At 45.7% G+C, this 16,907-nt stretch overlaps 1 protein-coding gene across 3 annotated transcripts in view; it reads right to left on the bottom strand.

Moving 5' to 3' along the window:
• HSF2 (heat shock transcription factor 2) overlaps positions 1 to 8,293 on the bottom strand; it is a 65,294-nt gene extending 57,001 nt beyond the window's left edge. For all 3 annotated transcript variants that reach the window (XR_003941625.1, XM_030198565.1, XM_030198567.1), the window contains exon 1: positions 8,064 to 8,293. Coding sequence is in view for 2 of the 3 variants with exons in the window: in XM_030198565.1 (XP_030054425.1) it covers positions 8,064 to 8,156 (93 nt within the window). In the remaining variant the exon portion in view is untranslated. The remainder of the gene's footprint in view (positions 1 to 8,063) is intronic.
• Positions 8,294 to 16,907: the final 8,614 nt, after the last annotated feature.

The following is a 16,907-nucleotide window of genomic DNA, read 5'->3' as shown; positions in this document are numbered from 1 at the left end:
CAAACAAAGTAGCTGGCTTGTATAACCTGCACCTATGAGCGACCGGCGAAACTGCACATACCTAGTCAGCCACCAAAACCAGTGAAGACAGTCTACTGATACAGCCATGCACCTCAAGTAAACGCCATCAAGAAATGTTATACGTATATCTGCAGTAGTTAGAGCTATAGGCGTGGCTGCCAAAACTGGAGAAATCCAGGACATCGCTAGAGCAGGAGTTAGGAGGTGGTTGTGCAGCAGTAAACATACAGGCGTCTGCAGTACCTGGTGCCATACAGGCGGCAAAGTGATAGAGGTAACTGTGGTAACTGGCAACATACAGGTGGCCACTGCCACTGAAGTCAAATGTTTGCATGCTGCAACTGAAGCCTTATCTGCCAATGCTGCATGCAATATAGCATGCACTTGCCATAGCCGACACATGTGTGGATGCTGACTGATGCCCTACTTAAGGTTATCACAGCCAATGATATGCAGTCAGTCGATGATGACTGGGATGCCACAATGTCCATCCAATGTACCACAGACAGCTGGAACATCCAATACTCCTGCCAGAATTCTACGCAACTGTGGAGCACAGAATTCAACATTTCCCTGCAGGGCCACCGTAAAGGACAGACCCCCGCCGCTCAGCTGACCCCCCAACCGCTCAACTCTCCACCCAGCCTACTTGTGCATTCCCTGGTGGTCTAGTGGCCTCTGCCGATCTCTTGCTGGTGCCAAGCTATTTCAAGAAAAATGGCCACCGAGACGTCAAGTGGTGATCAGACTACCGCTTGAAATCTCAGTGGTCATTTCGAAAAAGCATGGCACCAGGAAGAGAATGGAGGCAGCGGGGCAGGAACGAATAGGGTTCTTTCCTTCCCCCAAAGAGGTACTCCCACTGCAGCTCCTACTCCTCCCACCTCAGGTGAGTGCAGGGGTATCTGGAGGGAAGGAGCGGCTGTAAAAAAAAAATGGGGGAGAGACACGGGTTGCTGTTAAAAACAAAACAAAAAAAACCCAAAAGGATGATGTGGATGGAAGGACTATAAAAAAGGGATGATGAAGATGGGAGGGGGCTGCAAAAAGAAGGGGGATGCTGTGGGAGGGAGGGGGGCTGCACAAAAAATGAAAATTTTGTGTGCAGAATTTGCAAACTCTGTACACATTTTTAATTTTTTTTGCACAGAATTCTAAGAGTAATTTGATGCCACATAGGCAAGTTTGAAACTGTGCCATACATGCAGCTTCCATAACTGGGCCATACAGTTGCTGGAACTGCGTTATACAGGCAGCTGCAGCCATACCTGCTGCTGAACATACATGGTGACAGGGCAGCTGTGCTACACAGCTGTGCTACTAGAACAGTGCTATATAACTGACTTGGAACACTAGGACATGAAAGCGACTGGCGGCGCATGGGCAGCAAGCACTGCTCGTGACCTACATGAAAATCCCCCAACGAAGCCAAGGTGAAATCGGGTGCCTGTTAGGATCTATTCGTTCAGATAAGTGTCACTGCAGCATGTTTGGAGTGAGCTGCTGAAAGTTTTAAGAATTAAATGATGATTTAAGACAATGTAAAGCATCTGTCTTAAAGATATATGAAAAAGTTAAAAAATATGATTATAGAAAAAAACATTTTGAAAAATTATGGTGGTGGAGGTTTTTTTTTTTACCAATGATTATAATAGTTGTTGAAAGTTAATTATCCTGGCCTGTCATTGACAGATAAGGTAGGAATACTTTGCAATGTCTGAGGTCTTTTTCTCCTATCACAAAGCTAAGTGGAGTTCGACTAGTGATTACTATTGTGTATTAGTGTGTAAACAATTCCAGCCATCTTTTTGGAATAAGTCTTCCTTCGCCACTGCCGTTCCCACTTCTGATCTCCAGGGACTCCCTAATATCATCATGGCCACTGGAACTCATACCTCTGGGAAGAGGGTTGTGCACTCCTGTCCTTGCCTCTGAGACAGGAGTAGCCTTCTGGAGGTCTCCTGGAGCGTGGACCCTCGAAAAATCTCCCACCCCCCCCCCAAAAGCAGAACTCCAGGCAAGAAAAACTCTGGCTGCCAAATAAGTATTAGACTTAATAGATGTTTATTCAAATAGTAAAAAAAGCCAATAAGTAATTATTGAAATATTAAAAAATCAAATCCCAATAGAGTATAGTATGTAGCAAATAAAAAACAGTTTTCCCTGGGAGGGTATCAATATGTCCACCTGCTAGTGTAGACACACTGAGGCTCCCCACCCGCAGTTCTGTTTCCTCTTATATACCTTTTCTTCCTTTCTTATCTTAATTACCCTTCCTACCTAATGAATATGCATCTTTCCAGAACATTCTATTTCCTTCTATGGTGAATCCTGTTCCAGCACCTTCTACCATCTTCTAACTCCTCTCATTGGTTCCCTCATTGCATGGACAGTTTAAGGCCTGTCATGTTCATAAGCATAGTTTTTATTAGATAATAGTTGACCTATGTCCCAGTTATGCATAGTCACCATGATAGTGCCCACACCCTCTTGCTGAAGCTACAATTTCACCCAAACCCACTAACTTCTTCTTCTGATTGTTTATCTGGATAATGCAGGTGTCCTTAGTCATAGGAGTCTCTGGCTCTTGGTTGTTGTCAAGCAACATATCACAAGTTAGCATAGGCCAAATGTCAAACCACAAATTTCTACAGCCTTAGAAGAAGGGTAGTTATCAGAAAAAACACATTTACACATTTATAGCTGTCTTGCAATTTCAGGTCTGCTCCCAGAAGAAATGCAAGATGGCCATACTAAAACAAGAAGCTAGAAATATTGGGGGGGGGGGGGGGGGGGGGGGGGGAAGAGAGGGAGATTTGCACCTTGCCATGGCCTCTGTGATATACAGTTCTCATTCCTGTATATGATGCTGAGGCCTCTGAAGTTGTATTGCTGCTACTTAGCAAGAGAATGACGATACCCAAGCTGAACAGATACATGCAATACATTACTGACAGCAGAAAAAAAGAACAGCAGTGTGGACGATTTAAGAACTAGAGGAAAACAGAAAAACACTAAAGTGAAATCAAACAGTCTGGACACTGAAGAACATACCAGAAGAGATACACACAACTTCAGACCTTTAAGACTGCACAAAGTCTTGTTTTCTAGGTAACAAAACAATGCAAATTAACCAGGTGCTCAGCCTAAGTGGAGGAATGGCCTAGTGGTTAGGGTGGTGGACTTTGGTCCTGTGGAACTGAGGAACTGAGTTCAATTCCCACTTCAGGCACAGGCAGCTCCTTGTGACTTGCACTTAACCCTCCATTGCCCCAGGTACAAATAAGTACCTGTATATAATATGTAAGCTGCATTGAGCCTGCCATGAGTGGGAAAGCGCAGGGTACAAATGTAACAAAAAAATAAATGAATGCAAATATATCTAAAAATTCTTTACAGGCCCTAGGAAATAAACATTCTATGCTGCTTCAGCTACCCAAGTATCCAGGGACATAATACTGGATACAATTTAAACAGCTTAGTGGTTGCTACTATCTGTTTCTATGCTTGAAATGCAAGACTGTGCATTATCAGTTTCAAACACACAAAATTGCCTTCACTCTGGACAGCCTGAATTAAAAAATAATAATAATTTTAAAAAAACGGAACTTGAAGAGTATCTTTAAATTTATTGAGAAATGCTGCATACTGCCTTCAAATCCATTTAGAAAGGAAGCTTTGGACAGCCTACTACATTAAATTTCCATATTTTGGAAACGCTGAAGTTATGCTGACAGTCACCAGTACTGCCTTTGTAGCGTCTGTCTCTCCTCCCCCCAAAAAAAGGCAGACGGCTTGCCAGATCACTTGCAAAACCTTTACCTCCCTCCTTAACAACTACTACTTAACATTTCTAAAGCGCTACTAGGGTTACGCAGCGCTGTACAATCAAACATATAAATTGCGAGTGACCGTACTCACCCGCAAATGCGCAGTAGAGACTTTCCCTCTCTGTCCTTCCCCCGCGTCAATACGTGATGACGGGGGCGGGACAGAGAGGGAAACTGCGCGAAGGGGAGGGAGGGAGGAAACCGCCGAGGTCGCTACTGCTCCCCCCCCCAACCAGAGTCACCGCCGCCGTCCCCCCTCCCTCCATCTGGCCCGGGCCCTCTCTTCACAATTCAACTTACAGTGCCGAAAACGCAGCAGGCAGATCAGCTGAGCTGCCGTCGGCCTTCCTTCCCTGCCTCTGTCCCGCCCTCGCCGACGTTACATCACACGAGGGCGGAACACAGGCAGAGAATGAAGGCCAACGGCAGCTCAGCTGATCTGCCTGCTGCGGTTTCGGCGCTGTAAGTTGAATTGTGAAGAGAGGGCCCGGGCCGGCGACTCCGGGGGAGGGGGAACGGTAGCGGCAACCTCGGGGGGAGGGGCGGCGGCGATCTGGCGAGGAGGGTAGCTGGAAATCTCGCCCGTTTTAACGGGCATAACGGCTAGTTTAACATAAAAGGACAGGCCCTGCTCAAAGAGCTTACAATCTAAAGGACGAGTAGTCAATCCTGAACACTTATTCGTATTTAGCTCACCACTCAAGAGTTACATTGTAGTACTAAGCATTTCTCTATCTCCTTACAATTTAAGTTTGTACCTGAGGTATTTTGAGGCAATGGAGGAGTAAAGGCCTTGCCTAATATCACAGGGGGCAGTAGTCTGAACCAGGTTTCCCTACGCTAACCGCTCCATTAGATTAGTGACCGTTTGCTGCACCAGTCTGCACGAGTCTTGGAACTTTTAATGCCTTTCTCCCATGTTTCCCCGGCTGTTTTTCATAGCATTTACCGAAGGACACACCTCATGAACCTGAAAACTGCATTTAAGTCTACCACTGCTACAACAAATTCCTTCAAGATACTGGATGATTTTCTCCACCCTACCAACATTAAGCAAAAACCACTGATGCGCAACTTGGGAACCTGCGACGACTTCTTCTCACCCCCGGGACACGGGCCAGCAATCCTCCCAAGAGCACACAGCACGTCTACCCAAATGCGATTCATTCTCAGTCCAGGTACGTTTAAGAAATTCTTATGTAACACTAATACAATGTTTAAAAAAATAAAATCCCTCTCCCCTTATCAACGTTCCTTCACACAACCCTCTGGGAGGCAGATGCACTAAACTTTAATGAGCCTTTAACGACCCTCCAACGAGGAAATTTTGATCCGTTGCATGCATCAAAGGGCTTTTACCGACAAAGCTGGCAGCTAATGAAAACGGAATGCAGATGAGCAATTTGTGTACAAACTCCATTGAACCGAGATGCACTAACCTTTTCCGATTGCCTTTACGCAGGAAAAAGGCAGGAAATCTAACGAGAGGTCTGTACCTCTCGTTAGGACAGTGCGTGCCAGGAAAAATCATAAAGTGAAAAAAACAAACAAACTGTGAGCCAATCCCAGCGCATTAGCAGAGCTAAAAGCGCTGTGATTGGTCAAAAGGACGTTGCATTACATATGTCCAAAAAAGTATGGAAGCTGTGTTTTTTAAAATAAATCTTGAAGAAAAACGTGTCATAACCACGTCAATGTAGTGCGTGCGTATCGACGTGCTACCCCCCTTGCCCCCCCCCCCCCCGAGGTCGCCGCTGCTCCCCGCTTCTGCTCGTATAAAATAAGCTTCCCACCCCTACTAAAGCCATATCGAAAAACAAAAAACAGTTTATGTAGGTGGTGACTCCTGGAGCTGAGGCATTTGGCCCCCTCCCTCAACAAAAGCTGTGAAAAAGCATCATTCCCTTCTAGGACTTCTTACTATCTCAAAGCAGGGAAAAATCTTATTGCTAGCTCTTAACTGATTAGTTTGCATCTAGTAACACTATAGAAGTGACAGCAGCAGTAGTAGAAGCTTTAAAAGTTTAGCAGCCAAGGTCCCCCTCCCTTCCTGTGTCTCTCTGTACTCCTTCTCCCATAGCTCCGCCTCCCGGCATCCTCCGCCCCTGTGTCCCGCCCCCCTGAGGTCATCGCTGCCGCTCCCCCCTCCACCGGACCCCCCCTCCGCATTACCGGGCCCATGCAGCGCTTCTCACCTCTGTATGAAGGCGCTGCACGGGCAAGAAGACCGTCTGATCAGCTGAGTCTTCAGGACGTCTCTTTCCTTCGTCTTCCCTGAGCTGGCCCCGCCCCCGTATGACGTAAGCAGACGGGGGCGGGCCCAGCTCAGGGAAGACGGAGAGAGACGTCCTGAAGACTCAGCTAATCAGACGGTCTTCTTGCCCGTGCAGCGCCTTCATACAGAGGTGAGAGGCGCTGCACGGCCCGGTAATGCGGAGGGGGGGGAGCGGCAGCGACGACCTCAGGGGGGCGGGACACGGGGGCGGAGGATGCCGGGAGGCGGAGCTATGGGAGAAGGAGTACAGAGAGACACAGGCAGGGAGGGGGACCTTGGCAGCTAAACTTTTTAGTTATGTTTTAATTTTTTATTTTATACGAACGGGGGGGGGGGGGGGGGGGGGGGGGGCAAGGCCATCCATACAGGGCGCTCCTGACGAGCACCTTTGCCCCCTCCTGATCCTTTTTTTGATTTTTGTTTTCTATATGCAGGGGGAAGCAGGGAGCCATGTGTTTCAGTTTTTTTTTTTTTTTGGTGGTGTTTTGACGTTTGTGGCATGCGCAGAGCAGCCAGCAAAACGCTTGGCTGCTCTGTGCATGCTTTAGGGGCCGATTATGGACGGGGATTACGATTCTTTGATACATTGTACTTTTCAATACCACACCAAGCATGTGCGACTTGTGTTTTTGGTGCATTCTTCGTTTTTAAAAAATCATTAGGGACTTTAACGTTTTAGATTTTTTAACGTTTGGTTGATGCATCTGCCTCTGGGTGACAAACGTCCCGGGCCAGCAATCCTGCTAAGAGAGCACAGCAAGTCTACTCAAATGCGATTCATTCCCAGTCCAGATACGTTTAAGAAATTAGGTAACACATAAATCGTTAAAGCTCAAAGTTTTAAAACGTGGGTTCTGCTGCACCGTATACCTGGATCAGTGGCGTACCGGGGGGGGGGGGGGGGGCGGTCCGCCCCGGGTGCAAGCCGCTGGGGGGGTGCCACGGCGCGCGCCTGTCGGCTGCGAGTTCGAATCGCTACGCTAAATTCTCCCATTCGCTGCAGCTCTCTCCCTCTGCCCCGGAACAGGTTACTTCCTGTTCCGGGGCAGAGGGAGGGAGCTGCAGCGAACAAGAGAATTTAGCGTAGTGATTCGAACTCGCAGCCGACAGGCGCGCGCCGTGACACCCCCCTAGCGGCGTGCACCCGGGGGAGGGGCGCATCGGCGATCCGCCACGGGTGTCATCGAGACTAGGAACGCCACTGCCTGGAATAGACTTCCTGAGCCGGTACGTCAAGCTCCATCTCTGGCCGTCTTCAAATCTAAGCTAAAAACCCACCTTTTTGATGCTGCTTTTAACTCCTAACCCTTGTTCAGAACCCTTATTTTATCATCCTCACTTTAATATTCCCTTATCTCGTTTGTCTTTATTTATTGCATTTGTATCCCACATTCCCCCACCTATTTGCAGGCTCAATGTGGCTTACACAGATGTGTTGACATAATCATAACAAGATATCAGATACAATTCGTAATGTGTTTAGAAGGAATGGATCCAAAGAAGCTTATTCCTGTTTGTCTGTCCTAATTAGATTGTAAGCTCTGTCGAGCAGGGCCTGTCTCTTCATGTTCAAGCGTACAGCGCTGCGTAAGTCTAGTAGCGCTATAGAAATGATAAGTAGTAGTAGTAGCTTAGCTTAAGTTGCACAGACACGGGAGTGCGGGTTTGTGGTCAGCTATAGCACAGTCCAGCAGCTTGACAGGCGGAGCTCGCCTGCAGCACGCCGATCCCACGGGGAGCAAAAGACCCGGGGACAAGCTGCCCTGCCCACATACAAACAGAAGTTATTCAAAACTCCTGGGAGGGGGTGGGGTAGCCTGAAGGCTGGGGAAAAATCCGCCGCCACTGCCTTTGATTCGCCTGCCAGCCAGCGGTAGAAGGCTCAGACAGCGGCGCACGCAGAAGGCCCGGGCCTAGGCTCCACGGCCAGCACCAACCTGGCTCCAAGTGATGAACTCGTTGGCGTCCGCACCCTCCACCAGCGTCCACAGCTTGCTCAGGAAAGCCGGCACGTTCGAGTTCTGCTTCATTGTTCCGCAAAACTCGGCCGCGAGCCCCGCCAGGCTTTACAGAAGAGCCAGCAACAATAGTAGCGAGACGGAGCAGAGTAGAGCGCGAGCCCGGCGAACAATCATCCAGTAAGGAACGGCTGCTGCCGCTACGCCCCGCCCCACCCCCGACCCGCGACAAGCTAACGTCAGGACGGGAACGTAAACGGCCGGCAACGCGGCGGAGGGAAGACGTGCACACGTAGGATTAGAGCAGGAAGGAACGCGACGGGCTGACATCTTGTGGGCTGGAGGTGAAATGTTGCCAGGTATTCATTGAAAAAGAAACTCCAAACAAGAGGTATCCGGTTAAATAAACAAAATTAAATAGCCATTAAAAAAAAAAAATACTGTAAATCTTAATCATATGTTATATGTAGAAACATCCCTCACAGATGGCAATTAACAATTATTATACGGGAAACTCACAACAGTATGGTCTCTTCTCACCCGCTGTGATAATAATAGTAATTTTGTGATCACTCCGACAGTGATGTTTCAAATGGTCTTTCATCAATGTGGTTTTTCTCTCTTGTAAATAATAATTTTCAAAATACTTGGTAACCTCAGCGGTACCACTTGCCTCTGCCTTCACCCTTTAGCAAGATAATAGACACACACCTCCTCATCGGTACACCCGATTTGACACCTTAATTTAATTTAAATTTTACTTTAAAGTACTTAAACCATTGTTGTACTCACTAACTCACCTTAATTATTGTCAGACTGGGGACATGACGTCCCACATGCATGTTCGCCTCCACAGGCTTCTCAAGGACTGTCCCCTTTAGCCGTCTTTTGAGCTGGTGTTAAAGACGGCTAAAGAGGACAGTCTTTGAGACAGCCTGTGGATGCGAAACATGCATGTCAGATATCACATCCCCAGTCTGACAATAATTAAGATAAGCAGTGGCGTAGGAAGGTGGGGCGGTCCGCCCCGAGTGCACGCCGCTGGGGGTGTCGGCGCCTCGCTGGTTCCTTGCTCTCTGTGCCCCAGAACAGGGCAGAGAGAGCAAGGAACCAGCGAGGCGCCGACCCCCCCCCCCCCCCAGCGGCGTGCACTCGGCGGATTGGCCCTCCCGCCCGCTCCTCACCGCCTTCCAGGTATGTTCTTGCGGGGGGGGGGGGGGTTGCGCAGCGGCGACCCACCCCGGGTGTCAGCTGTCCTCACGACGCCAATGAAGATAAGTACAACAATGGTTTAAGTACTTTAAAGTAACCTTTGCAGCTGATCCTTTTAGTTTCTTTTTAACCATTTTCCTCATTTTATTATAGTCATCCTTTCGAAAATTAAATGCAGCTACAGTAGATTTCCTTTGCGGGTTCATCCGAGATAGTAGCTCGAACTTGATCATGTTATGATCACTGTTTCCCTGGGGACCTAATACCACCACCTCTTGCACTATGCCCTGCATGCCACCAAGAACCAGATCCAAAATGACTTCCCCTCTTCTCAGTTCCTGGACCAGCTGCTCCAAGAAGTAGTCATTGATTGCATCTAGAAATTTTATCTCACTGGCACTCCCTGATGTAGCTTTTATCCAGTCAATATTGGGGTAATTGAAATCGCCTAGTATTATAGCGTTGCCAAATTTGCCAGCTTTCCTAATCTCTATAGACATTTCTTCATCTGTCTGTTCATGCTGTCCCGGCGGACGTTAGTACAGCCCTACAAGAATACTCCTTCCCTTCACACATGGAATTTCTGTCCATAATGATTCCACGCTGCTATCTGTGTCATGTGAAATGTTTATTTTATTTGACTCAATTCCCTCTTTAACATATAGCGCACCCCCCTCCAATTTGATCCTCTCTATCATTGTGATACAATTTGTACCCTAACACAGTGTCCCATTGATTGTCCTCTTTCCACCAAGTCTCTGAGATACCTATTTTATCTATCTCATCATTTATTGCTATATATTCTCCCATCTTATTCTTTAGGCTTCTAGCATTTGTATACAGGCACTTAAAATTGTGTTTTTTCCTTTGATGTACAATCTGCTTAGTAGTTAAGGGGGATAATGTGCATCCTTTATCCTGCTCTCTCATTAAGCACACCTGGCTTACTTTCAGTATTGTTGAAACCTGTCTACTGGGATTTCCTAAATGTCCTGTTTCAATAGTATTCTTCAAGGATACTCCACATTGAACCATGCGCTCCTGGGCGACTGTCGGCTTTCCTCCCCCATTCTAGTTTAAAAGCTGCTCTATCTCTTTTTCAAAAGTTAGTGCCAGCAGCCTGGTTCCATTCTTTCGAAACAGTCTCCCCCTTTCCCAGAATGTTGCCCAGTTCCTAACAAATCTAAATCCCTCATTCCTGTACCATTGTCTCAACCATACATTGAGACTTCGGAGCTCTGCCTGCCTTTTGGGTCCTGCACGTGGAACGGGGAGCATCTCTGAAATGCGACCCTGGAGGATCTGGACTTCAGTTTTCTACCTAAGAGCCTAAATTTGGCTTCCAGAACCTCCCTTCCACATTTTCCTATTTCATTGGTATCCACATAAACCAAGACAGCCGGGTCCTTCCCAGCAGTATCTAAGATCCTGTCTAGGTGATGCGTGAGGTCCACCACCTTCGTACCAGGCAGGCAAGTCACCAGGCGATCCTCACGTCCACCAGCCACCCAGCTATCTATATGCCTAATGATCGAATCACCAACTACAACAGCTATCCTAACCCTTCCCTGCTGGGCAGAAGTTCTTGGAGACATATCCTTGATGTGAGAGGATAGTACATCCTCTGGTAGGCAGGTCCTGGCTACAGGAGTACTTCCTACTTCACCAGGGTGATGCACTCCTTCTGGGAGACCTCCCTCCTCCAAGGCAGCACTGGGGCTGCCAGTCTGGAGGTGGGACTTCCCTACAACATCCCTGTCTCCCTCAGCTCCACCAAGTCTGCTACTCTAGCCTCAAGAGAACAGACCCATTCTCTGAGAGCTAGGAGCTCTTTGCATCAGGCACACATATATAACTGCTCACCAACTGGGAGATAATCATACATGTGATACTCAATGCAAAAGACTGGATAGCACCCCTCTCGAGCCTCTGGAGAGGCTGCATATTCATGATGCAGCTAGCTAATGCAAAGTGTGTCAGAAATTTCAGAGAGTTTCTGAAGGGACTGTTCTTCCACAGCCTGCACACACACAGCTTCAGTCCAGTGCTCTTCTTGTGCATCTGATTCAGGAGTTGCCCAATCCTCCGGCTGCAGGACGCCGTCACTTTGCTTTGTTTCCTTATAGGTCCTGTTGGTAAAGGAGACAACCATTAAATGTCCTGGTTTTAATTAAGCTCTGCTATTGTTTAAAGTCCTTTAAATAAGCACAGTTTATATATATCCAGAAGCCACTCTGCTATTGGGATCTGTGAGTATACCTTTTTTGCAAACACAATAAAAAGATCCCTTGCCTCACTTCCTTCAGGGAGTTTAATAGGGACCTTGACATGTTTGATCAGGACAGATTTGTTCAACTTTCAGTACATTAAACCACCCCTTGAGCTTTTTGGCAGAATAAGCACAGTAGCTCAGATATGTACTTTTAAAATATTCTTGTGTGGGTACTGGGGAAATTGCTTTTAACAGCAGGAAAAATTAAACAAGGTGCTGAAGTTGTGGAAAGAATCACAAACAGCAACTAGACTCTGCAACATTGCTGGAAGGGAAATAGTATATCCATCAGTTCGATGTAAGCACAGAAGAACAAAATCTTCACAAGTTCAAACACACAAGTAAAACACAGCGAAGATGACTCAAAGAAAAGGCCTTCAGATGATATGTAAACAGTTCAGTTTATTGATGAGTCCAACTCAATGAAATAACTCAAAGGGACTCAACACAGCCGTGTTTCGGCCTACTGGCCTGCCTTAGGAGTCCTTATACTTTTTTGTAATAATCTTTAATCTTGCACGGCAATCAGTATCTTACAGTTTATTTCCAGAATGGAGCTTCGTTTATAGAGCAAAGCTCAAGAAGCTGCATGGTAAAGAAGCAGCAACATTTTCTTTCTTTCTTTCTTTCTTTCTTTCTTTCTTTCTTTCTTTCTTTCTTTCTTTCTTTCTTTCTTTCTTTTAGTGATCTCTCCATAGTTTGTATGATTATTTCTTATACAGAACTGAGAATGTTATTTCCTGCTTAGCTATCTCATAAAGGATATTTCTTCTGTTCTTCGCCTGATTCTTTTCCTTTCCTGAGTAACATAGAAAAAGACTTGCACGGTCCATCTAGTCTGCCCAACAAGATAAACTCATATGTGCTACTTCTTGTGTATACCTTACTTTGATTTGTATCTGCCATTTTCAGGACACAGACCGTAGAAGTCTTGCCCAGAACTAGCCCCACCACCCAAGCACCAGCCCCGCCTCCCAATCTCGGCTAAGCTTTTGAGCTTATACAGTTTGTACCTGAGGCTCAAGATCACCTGGAGCAGCAGTTGAATTTGAACCAGCCTTTCCTGATTGTTAGCCTAGTGCTATAAACCACTAGGCTATTGCTACCCATACTGTCCGGATAAAAGGCAACAAATTGAATTAAGTGGATGAAGAAATGGAATTGCAAGACTGAAAGATGCCGAGATCTGCTATGTGAGAATGATGAGATAAAAATAGATGTACTAAATAAATACTTCTGAATTCAGAGAGGGAAAATCCTGGACAAGGACCACCATCGTCTGCCAAAGGTATATATGTGAATGGAGTACATACTCCACCTTTCATAGAAGAAAGTGATTCTGAACTAGAAAACAAAATTGAAAGTGGACAAAGTCATGGGGCAGGATAGAATACACCCCAGAATACTTAGGTAACTCAGAATTCCGGGAGGGACACCTTAAGGATTTAATAAAGCATTCCTCTCTGAACACACCACCCGAACTCTCGTCCACGCTCTCATTACCTCTCGCCTTGACTACTGCAACTTACTCCTCACCGGCCTCCCACTTAGCCATCTAGACCCCCTTCAATCCGTTCAGAACTCTGCTGCATGTCTTATATTCCGCCAGAACCGATATACTCATATCACCCCTCTCCTCAGGTCACTTCACTGGCTTCCAATCAGATACCGCATTCAATTCAAGCTTCTCCTTGTTACCTACAAATGCACTCACTCTGCTGCTCCTCACTACCTCTCTACCCTCATCTCCCCTTACGTTACCGCCCGAAACCTCCGTTCACAGGACAAATCCCTCCTCTCAGTACCCTTCTCCACCACCGCCAACTCCAGGCTCCGCTCATTCTGCCTCGCCTCACCCTATGCTTGGAACAACCTTCCTGAGCCCTTACGCCAAGCTCCCTCCATGCCCATCTTCAAGTCTTTGCTTAAAGCCCACCTCTTCAATGCTGCGTTCGGCACCTAACTCTTACCGTCAGGAAATCCAGACTGGCCCAATTTGACTGCCCCTATCAGACTGACTGTTCACTTGCCTTTTAGATTGTAAGCTCTTTGAACAGGGACTGTCCCTCTATGTTAAATTGTACAGCGCTGCATAACCCTAGTAGCGCTTTAGAAATGTGTAGTAGTAGTAGTAGAGATAGGAGAGGTCCTGCAAGATTGGAAACAAGCGAATGTGGTCCCACTTCACAAAAGTAGGAGCAGGGAAGAAGTTAGAAACTATAGGCCAGTAAGCCTCACTTTGACAGTTGTAAAATTAATGGAGTCCCTGCTAAAGGAAAGGATAGTGAACTTCCTAGAATCTAACAGGTTGAAAGATCTGAGGCAACATGGTTTTACCAAACAAAATCTTGCCAAACAAATCTGATTGATTTCTTTGACTCAGTGAGCCAAGAACTGGATAAAGGACATGTGCTAGGTATAATCTACTTGGGCTTCAGCAAAGCCTTTGATATAGTTTCTCACAGGAGGCTTCTGAATAAACTGAGCAGGCTGAAGTTAGGACCCAAAGTGATGAACTGGATTGGAAGCTGGTGGACTGACATATAACAGAGGACGGTAAAGAGGAAAGGAAGGTAATTATTAGGGTGCCTCAGGAATTGGTACTGGGACTGAGTCTGTTTGATATATTTGTGAGCGATATTACTGAAGGCTTAGAAGAAAAGGTTTGTCTTTTTGCAGTTGACACGAAAATTCCCAACAGGGTGGGTGCCATAGAAGGAGTAGAAAACATGAAAATAGATCTACAAAATTTAGAAGAATGGCCTGAAGTCTAACGCAAAGAAGTGCAGAGATGCACTTGAGGTGTAGAAATTTAAAGGAGATATGAGATAGGGGTCAGAAGAATAATAAGCACAGTTCAGGAAAGAGACCCTGGGATGACTGTGTCCAAGGATCTAAAATCAGCAAAAAAATGCGACAAGGTGGTGGTGATAGCCAGAAGCATTCTAGGCTACAAATAGAGCGGTATAATCAACTAAATAAAATTGTGTCTTACCTGATTATTTTCTTTCCTTGAATCATTGCAGATGAATCCAGAGAGAAGTGGGTTATGACTTTCTACTAGCAGGTAGAGACAGAGGACAAGTACTGAACTCATATACGACAGTAAGCAGCCTGTTCAGACAGTATTTCAGATGACAAAGCAGAATAGAGAATGCCAATGGGAACCTTCTCCCTCCTCACAGAAAGAGAACACAACCAAAGAACACAAATCAATGCAAACTTGCAGTAGCAATCCTAAACAGAGAACAAGCTTAGAAAGAATAAGAATGAAATGTTCACTGAGGGCCTCTTGATTCATCTGCTATGATTCAAGGAAAGAAAATTATTGGGTAAGACATAATTTCTCCTTCCTTATCAAGCATATGAATCCAGGGACAAGTGGAATGTAGCAAAGCAATCTTCATTAGGGTGGGTGACAGAAGCTGTGAGCCAGAGTGAAGCACTGACATTGCAAAGGCCGCCTCTGATCTGGTGGCACTATCAAGATAATAATGTTTGGAAAAAGTGTGCAGCTAGGTCCACATGATGGACCTACAAATTGTATCCAGCAAAAAGGCACAAGACTCTGCCCAAGAAATAGAAAGAGCCATCGTTCAGTGAGCTCGCAGGGCAGTCCAAGGCTGCTTACCTGGAATAATACAGGCAGCCTCACAATGGTTGCTTTAGATGCCACTGCACTTTCTTTGAGCCTCCAAACAGCACAAAGATGGTCTGACTAACACAATTTGTTAGTTCTTCCAGATATTGCTTTAGATCTCCATGGACACCTAGAAGGTGTAGGGAGTCAGAATCCACTGCATAGTCCCTCTCTCGAATGAGGGGAGGAATAAAGACTGATTAATATGAAAGTCTGTTTCTCTGTATCTAGCTCTGTGACCTCTCCAGTCTGCTTCATTTCCTGTTGTTGTTGTTGTTGTTCTTCTTCTTCCTGTTAGCCCTCCAGGGAAAGGGAAATACCCAGTGTACCTGAATGTAACTCACCTTGAGCTACTACTGAAAAAAGTGTGAGCAAAATCCAAATAAATACATTTCTGGGAATCTGGAGTTTAATTACAAGTTTTTGCTTCAGGTTAGGTAGCTGGCAAAAGGTTAGAATGAGGGGTTGGGGTTGGGTTGTAGTAAATAGGGGTTGAAGATCTTTTGTAATTTTCTTATTTCAGGATTATGCATTACCTCAATGCGTACACTTTCTATGGTTCTTCTCTCCTTGTATTAAAGTAGGTTTTCCCCAGGTGTTTTGAGTGAAGATGTAATTTTCTTGGAGATGATTTTGGGGTGGTAGCTCTTTTTTTTTTTTAAGGACTCTATTGCAATGTTAAGATGTTTTATTGTGGGTCAGGGCATATGTGGTAATATCTTGTAGCTTGGCTGTTTATAGGGCATTTGAACTGTATATTATTAGTGTCTCATCATCTCTGTCTATCCCCCACCCCCTTTCACTGAGCTGTACTATATAAGTTCAGTGTAACTGCTTTGCTTCTCCACTGACCTGATGATGGCAGGATAACTTTTGAAAGCTTGTCAAGGATGCATTAAGTTAGTCCAAGACCTTTATTAGATTAGTAGTAAGTTTCCTAGATATAATAAGTTCACAAAGTCAATATAGGACACTAGCAGGCTCATTTTCAAAGCACTTAGCCTCCCAAAGTTCCATAGAAACCTATGGAACCTAGCCTCCCAAAGTGCTTTGAAAATATGCCTCTAGGTGGTGCAATGGTTACACTGATATCTAGAAATTGCTTCAAGTGCCCTGCAGAAACATTTCATGTATGCGAGAATCTCTCTTTGATATTCCGATAACACTACCTTTTCACTCCCTCAGTCTGTTTCATAGACCTGGCCACTAAACAAATGGCACAGCCAAAGCGAGAAATAGACAACCATTTTGTGTTGTCAAGATGTCATTCTCATTGTAAGACTTTTTGTTTTCTGCATTTAAAATCAGAGGTAGCTGAAAATAAACTTTGGGATGATTGCCATCGGACACAGGGAGGGAAAGCGATTCTGTTCAGCTCCTTAGCATAACTTGCAGCTCAATGTGTACACATATATGTATCTGACTTGGTTTGAGGTGTTCCTGAGGGTTAAGTTGAAGTGGGGTTTTGGACTTAAGTGCATACTAGATTGGGGGACAAAACAAACCATTTATGCATCTGTTTGCAGTCTCTTGCAATAAACTGTCATAGGCAAGCAGCAGCTTCCCCCATGGATTTGACCAAAGCTTTTTTAAACCCAGATATGCTGACTGCTTCTACCACTAGCACAGACTTGTGTATACACGCATTTGGTGTGCTTTCCATGTTTCTGCTCATTTTTTGTGCTTAGCCTGTTTGTGT

Source organism: Microcaecilia unicolor, chromosome 3 (assembly GCF_901765095.1).
Source record: "Microcaecilia unicolor chromosome 3, aMicUni1.1, whole genome shotgun sequence".
NCBI lineage: Eukaryota > Metazoa > Chordata > Amphibia > Gymnophiona > Siphonopidae > Microcaecilia > Microcaecilia unicolor.
Note: the sequence above shows the minus strand (reverse complement) of the source record. Positions and strands in the feature narration are given on the sequence as shown.